Genomic DNA, 12934 nt, shown 5'->3' with positions numbered 1-12934 from the left:
TAAAACCCATACAGTTTGTGGCATGGTGAGGTTAAGAGTGGTGTGTTTGATACTTATTTTTGCGTTCAGCGTGTCACCAAAATGAGTATGGCTACTACATGACACTGCATTTACATCATAGTAACCCCCAAGGTTAACCCTGTTAAGCCCAGTATACACTGCGATTTTGAGCTGTCCCAGACGAGAGATGACTAACATGAAAGAAACATGCCGATATTCTTATTTGTGGCTCTAAAACAGTGGACCTACGTTGCACAGTGAGAGAGGTTCAAGGATAGTTGCTGTCACGGCGTTGTGATCAAAGACAGCCTGGGATAAACTTCTGACAGTGTCAGAAATTTGGGATGACCATCTCACAATGTGACTGCTGTCACTACCTACGTCTGTTAACCAACCATTAGGAATGCAGCATGAAGTGACGCACTGATGAGCACGACAATGCTAAATGCTAATAGATGCTAATAAATACACTTTAAGCTCTTGTTGCAAAATTGGCACGCCAAGTTGGCCTCCACCTCCTCCTCTTCTTCAAACTTTTTCGACACATAAATGCCACTTTAGAAGGGCTCGATTCTTATTCTTAGCGGCGTAGAGGGATGACGCACGCTGATGATGCTTTGTCCTTGCGTATTGACATCGATGGACGTGCGTTGTAGCCTGCAATTCAGTAGGCGCTGTCTTTGACACAGTCTTTAGGAGGCTGTAGCTCTGTCAGCAAAGTTGCCATTATTACATTGTTTGCATTGTTAAAACTGTTAGCTGCTAGCCGTCAGCCCAGCCACCTCCATATTGAGAACCTTGTGCAGACAATCCTGGCTCAGACTCTGAATCATGAATATGCTCTGAATATCCTATACAGCAAGTTAGTTCCTCTACCCAGAGTTCTCCTGTTTCACACAGAATTTGTATCAATGTTGTGTTTTTGGGTTTCTGTTGAAGTGTACTTTGTGGTGATATAAGAGACAAAGGGATAAACTCGTGCTACAACAATAATCACAGTGCTCTGCAACAACACAGCTGACATTCACTGGTGTTTCCCTTTTAATAGTGACTTGTATTGTGTTACCCAAGATTGTTGGAGATCAATAAAGAAAATGGCTTTGACATTAAATTTAAAAAAGCAAAAAGAGCCAGAATGTTTTCCATGCTTTCCTCCAAAGTACAACACTAATTTGTAGGGTTAGAAGGCCTATCCTAATATAATCTAATCTACTGTAGCAGTAATACCCCGAAGCACGTTAAGGGTGTTTGTAGTGACATCATGCCAAATCCATCTGTGCCTGCGACTGAAAATGTGTGAACCGCTGTCTGTTTATTCTGGTGATATGTGTGTGTTTTTCTTGTCATAAGTGAGTTAGTGTAATTGTGTGAATAATTGCAGCCGCTGGTGTATACTACGACTGATTAGAGGGAAAGTCCTCTGCCTGGCTCTGCACAGGTTTTTGCACAGAGACATGCGTAAATGGCGTGAGGAATCTTGTTTTTCTCTGTGTTTATCTTAGCTTGCAATTAGAATCTCCCTGGCAGCGTTTCTACTGATCACTGTCCAAGTTTCTACCACACACACTGACACTCTCATCCAGAGGTGTCAGTCTAGGGCGGCTGCAGGCATGCATGTAGGAAGAGATGTCATCTGTCATTGGGTCTATACAGTCTGACTCTTTTTTGATGTCTCTCTTTGTTTTTATATCCTCCCTTTCTTTTCCTCTTCCTCTCTCCCTCTCTGCAGATTTTGCACCGCTGCAGCTGACAGAAAGCTACGCCTGCTGACTTCTGATCTTCAGGATAGGCATGAAGTCAAGGTAGTGCAACATCTGGAGCGCATTGGCCAGAACTGCGCTTGTCGGTTGGCATCAAACTTTCTCTACTTAGCACTGACATTTGGTACTTAGTGATACAGGAAATGTAGCCGTACACACAGAGAGCAGAGCTGCAGCCAGCGTAGTGAGCCCAAGTTTGCTGGAAAGGCCAATTTAACAGTTTATTGATCAACTGTTTTTGTTTACATGTTGTTTTTCTGTACTGTTCCCTAGGTGATGGAGGGCCACACTAGCTTCATTAACCATTTGGTGTTCGAGCCCACAGAAGGGAAACAAATTGCTTCCGTCAGTGATGACCACACTTGCAGGTCCAAACCGTTTTATTTCCATTTGTGTGTGTGTGTGCGTGCGTGCGTGTGTGCGTGTGTGTGTGTGTGTGTGTGTTCCCAGCTTCTGATTTTCAGTTCTGTTCTCTGTTAATGGTGCAGAAAGTCCTGACTGTGTTTCCACAGTGAAACATGATGCTAAGCACAACATGCGCCGGTGTGGCTGTGCGTAAGCACAGAGCTGCTTTGTAGCTTTTCTAGCTAATTGGTTAAATATGGAAATCCAATTAGCTGCAGAAAGATTTTCCTCTCTAAGGGGGACCTATAACAAGGTCCCCAAATTTTCCTTTTCAATTAACGCTAGAGGAGGGAAAAAGTGTGTCAGTAGCCAGGGTCATGTCAGGGACAACCTCTCTCTACATCAGCAGGCTGGTTCTCCTGCAGCTGTGTTACAGCACTGGGCCCCTGCTCTTTTATTGTTAATGCACAGAAAGTGTATGAATTATTTTAAGTAGTTTTGATACTTTTAGATTTGAAGCAAAAGTTGCAAGCAGGTGAAGATGAGGACTGTAGCTAACAGGTATTTTCCTTACGGTTAATCTGCTGATTTGTTTTGTCAATTAATCGTTTTTAAAGAACAGTGTTAGAAAATAGTGGAAAATGTGGATCAAAGTTTCCCATAGTCAAAAGAGATGTCTTCTTGTGGCTTCTTCTGTCTGAGCAGCAGTGCAAAACCAAAATATTCAGTTTAGGATGATGCAAAACAGAGAAAGGGAGCCAATCATAACAGTCAAAACAAACCTAAAACATTAATCGGTTAGGGCTGCCCCTTAAAAAAAGGAAAACCCAATAAATAAACAAAAGAAAACACACAGTCTTTAATTTAAAATCATTCAAAATTAGCCTGTGTCGCCTAATCATAAATGATGGTAGCATCCATAGCCAGGTAGTCACATCAAGCGGTGACATTAACAGTCACCAGCTTGATGATCGTCCTGTCCTTCTCAGTGCCTCGTCCTGCCACATCAGGCCATCTGAGTCTCCTCCACTCCCGTCCACTCTCCTCTTCCCCAGCCTCCACTGACCAGCCAGAGAAAACAGCAGTGCGCTCCATCTGCTGAAAGATTTAAATTCTGTCATGTTGAGAAAATATGGGACGCGGGAGGAAGACTGAGGCGGAACAAGGGATAGATCAAGTTAACAGGAGAGGACCTTCCAGTCAGCCCACACAAACTGAGCCTCGATATGAGAGGAGGAAACTAGTCCTGCAGAAAGGGAGGGAGGGGAGTGTTTGCCTGCATGTATAGGCTCATGACCTCTCCATCACTCTGTTAGGTTTGGCAGCGGTGCCTCTACTATAAGTTTGCTTAGCTTTGTCATCGCTGTCCCCTGCAGTTGTGGGAACTCAGCCGTTGCCAACATGCAACCTGATGCTGCAGCATCTAGGTGGGGAACCAGACTCCACTCCCTCTGGGGAGTTTACATTTGGTTCATGTAGTCTAAACAGCTCATGGTATCAGTATAGATGGAGCTGGGCAAGTGTGGGGAAATGTGCCACCTAGAGATGTGAAGGGCACACTGCAGGATCCTAAGGGGATTTGGGGTCGACTGAGTTTGCAGATGAACTCAGAAAAACGCACACCTGCTGCTGCTGCTGCTGCTGCTGCTGCATTATGTATATGGTTCAAAGCATTTTGTTCTGTTCCCAGTGATAATCCGTTTGTTTTTTTCTCAAGCCCTTATGTTGTGTAAGGCAAACAAATTACAGTGTGACATGCTTTCAAGCTATCTTCTATCCCAAGTGTTCTTGGACTGACATGCCCTCACAGCTCTAGTCCCCAGTCATCAACCCACCTGTCATGTTCTAAATATGCTCTTAGGAATAGATTTTAACCTTTTTATTTCATTCATGTTGAATATTTTTACAGAACTTTTAATGAAATTAAACATTCAGTGTTTAGGTAAATTGATAGTTGTCCATTAGGCCACTTTGAGGTAACTTTGTCAAGCATTTTCCATAACTTTTAGCTATGTTTCAACTGTTAAGCTATTACTTTTAGCTAACATCATCTGTTTCAGCCATTAACCATTACTTTTAGCCATCTGTTTAAATTATTTTGCTGTTATTTTCTCAGAATTTTAAGTGTTTATCAGTTACTTCAAGTTATCTGTTTCAATTGTCCATTACTTTTAGCTGTCTATTTCAGCCATAAGCCATTACTTTTTTTATTTAAAATGCTTTGCTGTATTTTAAGCATTTATCAATTACTTTGAGCTATTTCAAGTATTTACCCATTACTTTTAACCAACGTCATCTTTTTCAGCTGTTTAGCCATTACTTTTAGCTAGCATTATCTTCAGCCATTTTAGCTATCTTTTAAACTGTTTTACTATTATTTATTATGCATTTCAAGCATTTATAAATTACTTTTAGCCATCTGTGTCAGCTATATATCCATTAATTATAGCTAACATTGTCTATTTAAACTGTTGAGCCATATACTTTTAGCAGTCTGTTTGATTGCTTTAAGCTAGCATTATCTATTTCAGTCATTAGCCATTACTTTAACTATCTGTTTTCAGCTATTGAACTATTAGTTTTAGCTTGCATTTAGCTATGAACCATTACTTTTAGCTATCTGTTTAAACTCTATGTATTTCAAGCATTTATAAGTTACTTTTAGCCATATCAAATATTTACCCATTACTTTGACTAACATTATCTGTTTCACTTGTTTAGCAATTACTTTGAGCTTTCTATTACAGCCTTTAAGCTGTTACTCTTTGCTATCATTATATTCTAGCCATTAGCATTTCGCTATCCATTTAAAGTTGTTTGCCATTATTTTTTATGTATTTTCAAGCATGTATGAACTACTTTTAGCTGTCTTTGTCAATTATTTATCAATTACTTTTAGCTTTATCCTTTTCAGCTGTTTAGCCATTTATTTCAAGCATTAATTAGTCACTTTTAGTTATTTCAACTGTTTATCCATTACTTTAAGCTAACGTTATATTTAGCTATTACTGTTAGCTATCATTTCAGCCGTTAAGCTATTGCTTTTAGCTAGCATTGTGTATTTCAGCCATTACTTTTAGCTTTAAGTTCAAACTGTTTTGCTTTTATTTTCTGCATTTCTTAGTTAAATTTAGCCATTCCACTATTCATCTGTCACTTTTAGCTACGTCAACTATTTAGCCGTTACTGTTAGCTAACATTATCTGTTTAAACTGTCTAGCCATAACTTTTAACTCTCTGTTTCAGCCATTAAATTACTATTTTCAGTTAGCATTATGTTATCAGCCATTGCTTTAGCTATCTGTTGGTTGTTTTCACTATTTTCCACGTAATTCAAGCATTCATTCAAGCATTGATTTTAACTGTCAACTATTTATGCATTACTTTAAGATAGACTATTATTTTACTTTAAGCTAGACTATTATTTTCTGTTTTTCAAGCATTTTTTAGCTATTTAAACTATTAATGCATTAAGCTACTTTGAGCTATCTATTTCATCCATTAAGCTGAAGCTTACTTCATCTCATCTATCTTACTTAACTGCTTTTTATTAACCACTGTATTACTTTTAGCTTTAAGTTTGAACTATTTTGCTGCTATTTTCTGTGTATTTCAAGCATTTATCCATCACTTTGAGCTAACGTTATCTGTTATTTCAACCTTTAAGCCAACTTTTGGTTGTCTGTTTCAGCCGTTAACATTTACTTTAAGCTAACTATTTCAATTGCTTTGCTTTATACGTTTGATAATCTATATTAATCACTTACCCATTTCTTTTAGCTTACTATTTCACGTTCTCTGCTTGCTTGCTAACTGTTTTCTGCACACTCTCAATCACAACACTTGGTCTTTGCAGTAGGTATTTGCATTGCAATAGTTGAGCTACTCTACAGTCTTTCCACATGCTGTATACTCTGGCAACCATACAAGTAACCCCTGGGGTACAAGTTTTCTTGGTTGGGACTCACTTTTCTATCCCATAAGCCAAACTTGTACATTTGTATATATTTATCTTTACTAGGCTTTATAAAGGGGTCCTGAACTCGCCAGGTGTATGGAAAAACATGCCAACCCAATAAACATGTCAGATGGTTTCATGTTGGTTCGTCTAAATCAAATGTTGAACAGGTCCTGTTAAAGTAGATGCTGATGCAAACATTGTGCACCTGAAAGAGCGACCCCGCAACGCACTGTGATGGGATTATATTGTTTGACTCTTCCAGTTCTCTCCCTCCAGAGAATCACCTCCAATTATTTACTCTGCTCTCTACAATAAATCAGATCACACAGCACTAACGGCATTTCCCGTTTCCTCCACTTATGGGAAACATTGACAAACCGTAACGTTCCAGCCACGCTGTTTTCTCACTTAGATAACACAATACAGGACTTCAGGTGTCCTTTTCAACTCTGTTGTACATGGAAGCGGAGTGTTATTGCTTGATGTAGTGTTATGCAATTACACAGTGTTTTATCAGAGGCGGTCACGCGTGTTTTCGTGTCTCATGTCTTTCACCTCGTTTGGCGAAGGTTTTGTTTTTTTGGGGAGCCGGTGCTCTCCGTTTGAAGGGCAGAGTGGTTGACCACAGTTTGGCCGTTGGTGGTGTAGCGTGCAATTGAGCTCTGCTTGGCTAGTGGTCTGAAAGAATAGGGTTTAGTCGTTGTTTTCCTGGTGTGGTCTGGGGGGTTTTCGTTTTTTTTCTGCTCAGCCTCACTCATGCTCCACGGTGGAGACTCTGGCTGAGTCTGCACTTGGGCAAAGGAAAGAAGCCCAGAGTTTCGACAGGGCTCTATCCTGCTGCAGGGGAGATGAGGCAGGAAAAGTTGAGTGTTTACTGAGGTCTTCATCTGAGACGGGGCATATCCTCCCCTACACCGCACCACTGAGGACATCAATCTCTCCAACAACACACTTGACATTTAGATGGTCTTTGGAGGTACTTTTTGGGCTTTATTAGATGATGTCTTCTGCATGACCTCATCAGTCAGCGCCTTCCCATGCTTCACAAGCGTTTGTTTAATATTCCCAGAAACACTTGCAGCCCCCCCACCCCTGTGCCCCCTTCCCCACCTTTTCTTCTCGTTCAGAGATCGTTTAGATGTGGTTAACCATAGATCCAGGTCTCAAGACCCGCAGTGCTCTCCGTCCAAGTGATTCATTACATCCGTGGTCTTTCTCAGCTGCTTTTTCTATCATAGATCTTATTAGCTTTAGAATCAACTATTATTTAAATGGAGATTGGTCATAATCCTCACACGAGCTTTGGTTCTTGGTTGGCGTTTGCTTGCTTGTTTCATTTGCACAAAGTCGGATGCTGTTCAACTTCTCTCCGCTGCTCTTCCTCAACTGACGTGCATCCTGCTGCCCTCTCTGCACTCCACAGAAAGTGAATGGCAGCGGGCCGCCCACAGCGAAACATTTGCTGTAATGTGAGTGGAGCGTAACGCCGACTCAGGCGAGGTTGATGCCCCCCTCCTTCCCATCCCCCTCCTGCCCCTGATATCATAGCTCAATGTAATGTGAGGCTGGCGTTTTCTGTGAAAGAGGAGTTCAGCATAAGTCTGCCCGTCTTCACAGCTCAGGGCCCAGATCTGAGAAGAGAGCCCTTTTCCCTGGAAAAGCATGAAGACCATGAACAACTCTTGTGCACAACAAGCAGAAGTTAGATCAATTAGGAGCAAACATGCAGTTGGATGAAAACATGTCGTCTATCATTGCTCACACTGTCTGACATTAAAACCTCATAGTCGTGTCTTGTTTTGAAAACTTGGGCTTAAACTCTGCCAGGAAGCATCAGAAGAAAATGCCTTTTTTAAGAATATTTTGGCATTATGTAATGAGGAAACTTGCGACCTTATACTGTTAGGGTGGCGGCTGTATGTGTGTTACATTTAAACCACCTGGACAATGTCATTTTGTTTTGGCTAGAACGCCACAAAGGAACAAACTTTGGGAGGGTGAACTCTTCTTAGGTATTATGTAAGTGTCTCAGGGTGGCTCAAACGCCGATGCTATTTTTGGAACTGCTCTAAAACCCCATCTTTGTTGTTAATTAAGTGGATTTTGTTTTGGATTTTAGGCCAAGAGCAGTTCACACATCAAGTCGAATCAATCCGTAACATTACTAATGAGAACTGATTAAAAGTCCGGTGTTTGTTCACAATAATCCAGGAACTGTTTCTTGGGTTGCTTCTCACACTTTAAGTTTAAAATAAAACGGTTATACCTATAAAACTTAAGTTGTGCAGATGTAACGCTGGTACCAATGTACTAAAAGCATACTGGGTCATATAATCGCTCTTTTTCATCAACTTTATTTTCATTCATCTTGATTTATCTCCACAGGGTGTGGGACCTGGATGGAAATGAAAGCACTACTCTCAGACTCCGCTCTCCTGGGATGAGTGTGTGCTGGCACCCGGAGGAGGCCTTTAAGGTGAGGGGGGCTTTGTTTCAGATACAGGCTTGTATTCTGAGGTCAACCTCTTGAGATGTCTGTATGGAACTGCACATTGTATGCCAAACACAGTCAGGTGCGAGGTGAAACCAAGGTTCCTGTGGATTCTTAAAGTCTTTAAAGGCAGTGAATTAGTTAATATAAAAATACAGTTTTCATTGGTATTAAATTGTCTTAAATAACTCTTTCAGAAGTCTTAAAAATGCTAAGACATTGGAAGAGGATTTTATGAATCCTTTTTTACGAGTCCTTTTTAAAACTTATTTTGTTTAATAATTTACGGAATGCCTCTCGCATTAACGTCTTGCAGATCAAGATAGTGGAGCCAACAATCCTCAGATTTTGTCTGTGGTTGAGATGCTCAGAGCAGAGAATGCACTCTCCGCTAGCTAGTCATCACTGTACCCTGGATGACATGGGGAAGAGCAAATTTGACAAAAGTTGGCTGTTTAACCAAGATTATGCTGCATGGCTGAAACCGTTACAAGGCCATTGCCTGCATACAAGACTATTGTGTATTTTATGCAAAAAGTTTTTCATGCAAGGCACAATGGCCAAGGCAGTGGGAATCAAGGCAATGAAATGCCACATGCAGAGTGAGAAACACAAAATTGCCAAGTCGTGTTTTAGGTTACAACAAACATTTGAGCAAAATTGTCCCCAATCTAACCTAATTGATGTAGGTTTGGGGTTTTTTGTGTGTGTTTTGTTTTTTTCAGTTGTTGTTGAAAAATTGGTCTTAAATTTCATTACATGCGGCATTAAAATATCCTAAATCTAACTTGCCTTAAGGTGCAGGAATCCAAAGTCAAGACTACATTTTCCTCTTACCTGTAGCGCTGTTTATCAGTCTAGATTGTTTTGGTGCGAGTTCCCGAGTGTTGGAGCACCCTCTCTTCCAGAAATCATGACCTAGAAGGAAGTGTGCATCTGCTCATGGACGAGAGGCTTGTGCTAGTGACAGCATAGGATATAGACATTAAATGGGAATTCCAGTAGTTTTCAAACTGGACCCTTTTTCCCCATTTTTTTTATGCCTCTGTGCCTGTGATGGCCGTGGCCAGAGGCATTGTGTTTTCAGGTTGTCCGTCCATCCATCTCATTCTCGTCAATGTGATACCTCAAGAACACCTCAAAGGAATTTCTTCAAATTTGGCACAAACATTCCTCTTTGACTCAGTAATGAACTGATTAGATTTTGGTGGTCAGTGGTCAAGGTCACTTTTACCTTGTGTCCATCTCATTCTTGTGAATGTGATGAGGGACTTTTCTCAAATTTGGCACAAACATCCACTTGAACTCAAGAATGAACTGATTAGAATTTGGCAGTTAAAGGTCAGTGTGCCCCCACAAAACATGTTGGCCGTAACTCAAGAATTCATATGCGAATTATGACAAAATTTCACACAAATGTCATATAGGATAAAATGAAGTGATGACATTTTATACCCAAAAGGTTAAAGGTCAGCTTCACCCTGACATAGTGTTATACAAAAACACTTTTCTGGCCATTACTCAACATCATATCTCAGGAACAGAAGGGGAGATATTTTGTCAGATACTGAATTGGTGACTCTCATCTTTGGTGTCCACCTTGAAACTGTTCCGATTGTATAAATCTTCTGAGCTGCTGGGGGGAAGATGTGTGAAGCATCCATGTTTTCACAGACATGGATGTAAACTGTGACTGCAACTTGACTGGTCTGTGGAGGCATAAGGCATAAGGCAGTACTCTCAGGAGAGACTCTTTGGGTCGAACCCTGCATGTAAATAAGCTGGGATAAGACAGAACTTTATTTACTTAGAAGAAATTGTTACGCAGCTGTTGCATTAAAAAGTAGGAAAGAGTGCGGACATAAAATGTTTACACAATGCCATAATAAGCAAGGTTGCTTCCTGTTGAGTTGTATATAGATATATGTGAGAAGTACAAATCTCAGGTACACATAAGTGTCTACAGTAATTCTAAATGTTCAGTGATTATGTCTGTTACATTGACACATCATGTCCAATCATGTCCTGGAAATCGGGATGTTGTAATTGTAATCCAGAAGAGATCTGAAATGGATGCTGGAGATGCACCCATGGAAGAACCATAAATACTGGTTTAAATGACCCGTCTGTCCTCTCTAGTTAATGGTGGCAGAAAAGAAGGGAACTATTCGTTTCTATGACCTGGTGGCCAAGCAGGCCATCTTGTCACTGGACTGTGGTCAGTCACCACTCATGTCAGCCGACTGGTGCCTCACGAACACAATCAAAGTTGGGGCCGTGGCGGGCAACGACTGGCTCATCTGGGACATAACTCGCTCCAGGTAACCAGGGGAGTGTGGGTAATATACAGTTGATGCTGCACGATGTATTGATTTGGGACGATGGCACGTGTGGGATGTGCTTTGAACTTTGTTTGTATTGTTTGCAGTTACCCACAGGAAAAAAGACCAGCCCACATAGATAAAGCACGGTTATTCAGGTACGAGAAATGTTATAAGGAAGCAGTTGCAAAACTTATTGTGTTCAGTTTTCACCAATTTTCACCAAGATTGTGTAACTGATTTTCACCTGGATATTATGTCCATCTTCATCCCAAACTTGCCAAATCAGGGGCATGAAGGGACAGTTCAGACTTTATGAAGTTGGGTTACATGAGGTGCTTATCGATAGTCATTGTATTACCAACAGTAGATAATGGTCAGTATGTCTCCAGGTTAGACAGGAAGGCTGGGGTACCACCATAGAAGCTAGGCAATGTACTGCTGTGGACAGGGGCGACAACAAAACATGTTTTAGCCACCTAAAAGAATTGGTATCAATTTAAGTGTACGCTATAGTGAGAATATTTTTGCTGTCAGAGCAGCCCATTGCAATGGTGAACTGAAGCTGTTGCATTGCTCTCTTCAAAGCCAGACTCCATTGACAAAAACAGTCATTTTACCTCACTGAACACCGGAGCTGCTGGTCTACCCCTGCCTGGATTGGTTAGTTTGAGTCTGGTGGCTTTGAAGACTAGGGATAGACCGATATGGATTTTTTAGGGCCGATGCGGATACCGTTTTTTTTTCCATCACCCTTAGCCGATGACCGATTATGGACTGCCGATTTTCTTTAGCCGATATTTGGGGCCGATACTGCTTTTGCTCCCTCAATTTACATCAAAAAAATGACACAATGATAACAAATATTACAGGTCTCAAGTTTAAAATAAAAAACATTTATTGAACAGTAAAAAATACTAAAACAAGATGGAAAGTTGAGGTAGAACAGGTAGAATATTATCATTATTATTATTATTATTATTATTATTATACACTCAAATAAGAAAAAGAGTTCAGTGCTCTTAAATCTTCCAGTAATGTCTTTATAAAATAAACAAATATTTAAGCTGAAGCATAAATAAAACAACAACTATTGCACACAGTAGGATTCAACAACTTTGTTCAACTTAACCACATACTTTCGAATGAAAAAAGTGCCAGGGAAAAATAAATCCGCGAACCCATGCGCGTATCGGCCGATGCCGATACAAGTAAAAAACTCAAATATCGGCCCGATGTATCGGCCGGCCGATGTATCGGTCTATCCTTATTGAAGACAGCATAGATAAGTTTTTCTTTCAGTTGCCCGTTGAAAAGGGCTGTCTGAAGCCAAGGTAAAGCTATGACAATATTCTACATTTAGCGTACTGATATTGATTTTTTAGGTGGCTAAAATGTGTTTACTGTTGCCCCCGTCCACAGCAGTACATCGCTTAGCTGTCGCTGAGACGCTCCTGTCACTTCTCCAAAGTTGGGGCATGTCAACCGCGATCTACTGTAGGTTAATACACTGACTATGGATAAGTACTTCATACAACCCCCACTTCAAAAAATCCAAACTATCCCTTCAGCCAGCAAGTTTTGGGTGGGTGTCTTCATATGGCTTTGTATTGATTTCCAGCTGTTTTTAATGATGACATATAAAGAGATCCTCTTCTCTCAGGTGGTCTCGAGCCAATGAAAACCTCTTCGCCACCACTGGATGTCCAGGAAAGATATGCAGTCAGTTACTCATCCACCATCTTGGCCACCCACAGGTAAGTGAGATGTTTTTAACAGTCTGGATCTTTCTGTTGTTAATGTTCTCCACAGCTCCAGTCTCATATTACATACTGATGTCGTTACAGCCGGTGACAATCGGGTCGGCAACAGTAGGATCGGGCCTGAGCTGGCACCGGACGCTCCCACTCTGTGTGATCGGCGCTGACAGGAAACTTTGCTTTTGGATGACTGAAATGTAGACATCTGTACAGCACCTTTCATAATGGACAACTTAAGTCCAACTCAGTGTTTCTATTCTAGTAAATGTCAAATAAAATAAATATTTTTCTGAGTA

At 40.8% G+C, this 12934-nt stretch overlaps 1 protein-coding gene across 1 annotated transcript in view; it reads left to right on the top strand.

Moving 5' to 3' along the window:
* nup37 (nucleoporin 37) overlaps positions 1-12934 on the top strand; it is a 21404-nt gene extending 8470 nt beyond the window's left edge. Inside the window, exons 4-10 of the mRNA XM_049566903.1 lie at positions 1730-1802; positions 2034-2128; positions 8452-8542; positions 10697-10878; positions 10986-11036; positions 12542-12635; positions 12726-12934. Of these exons, the coding sequence (XP_049422860.1) occupies positions 1730-1802; positions 2034-2128; positions 8452-8542; positions 10697-10878; positions 10986-11036; positions 12542-12635; positions 12726-12839 (700 nt within the window). The 3' untranslated portion in view covers positions 12840-12934. The remainder of the gene's footprint in view (positions 1-1729; positions 1803-2033; positions 2129-8451; positions 8543-10696; positions 10879-10985; positions 11037-12541; positions 12636-12725) is intronic.

Source organism: Epinephelus fuscoguttatus, linkage group LG22, assembly GCF_011397635.1.
Source record: "Epinephelus fuscoguttatus linkage group LG22, E.fuscoguttatus.final_Chr_v1".
Lineage (NCBI taxonomy): Eukaryota > Metazoa > Chordata > Actinopteri > Perciformes > Serranidae > Epinephelus > Epinephelus fuscoguttatus.
Note: the sequence above shows the minus strand (reverse complement) of the source record. Positions and strands in the feature narration are given on the sequence as shown.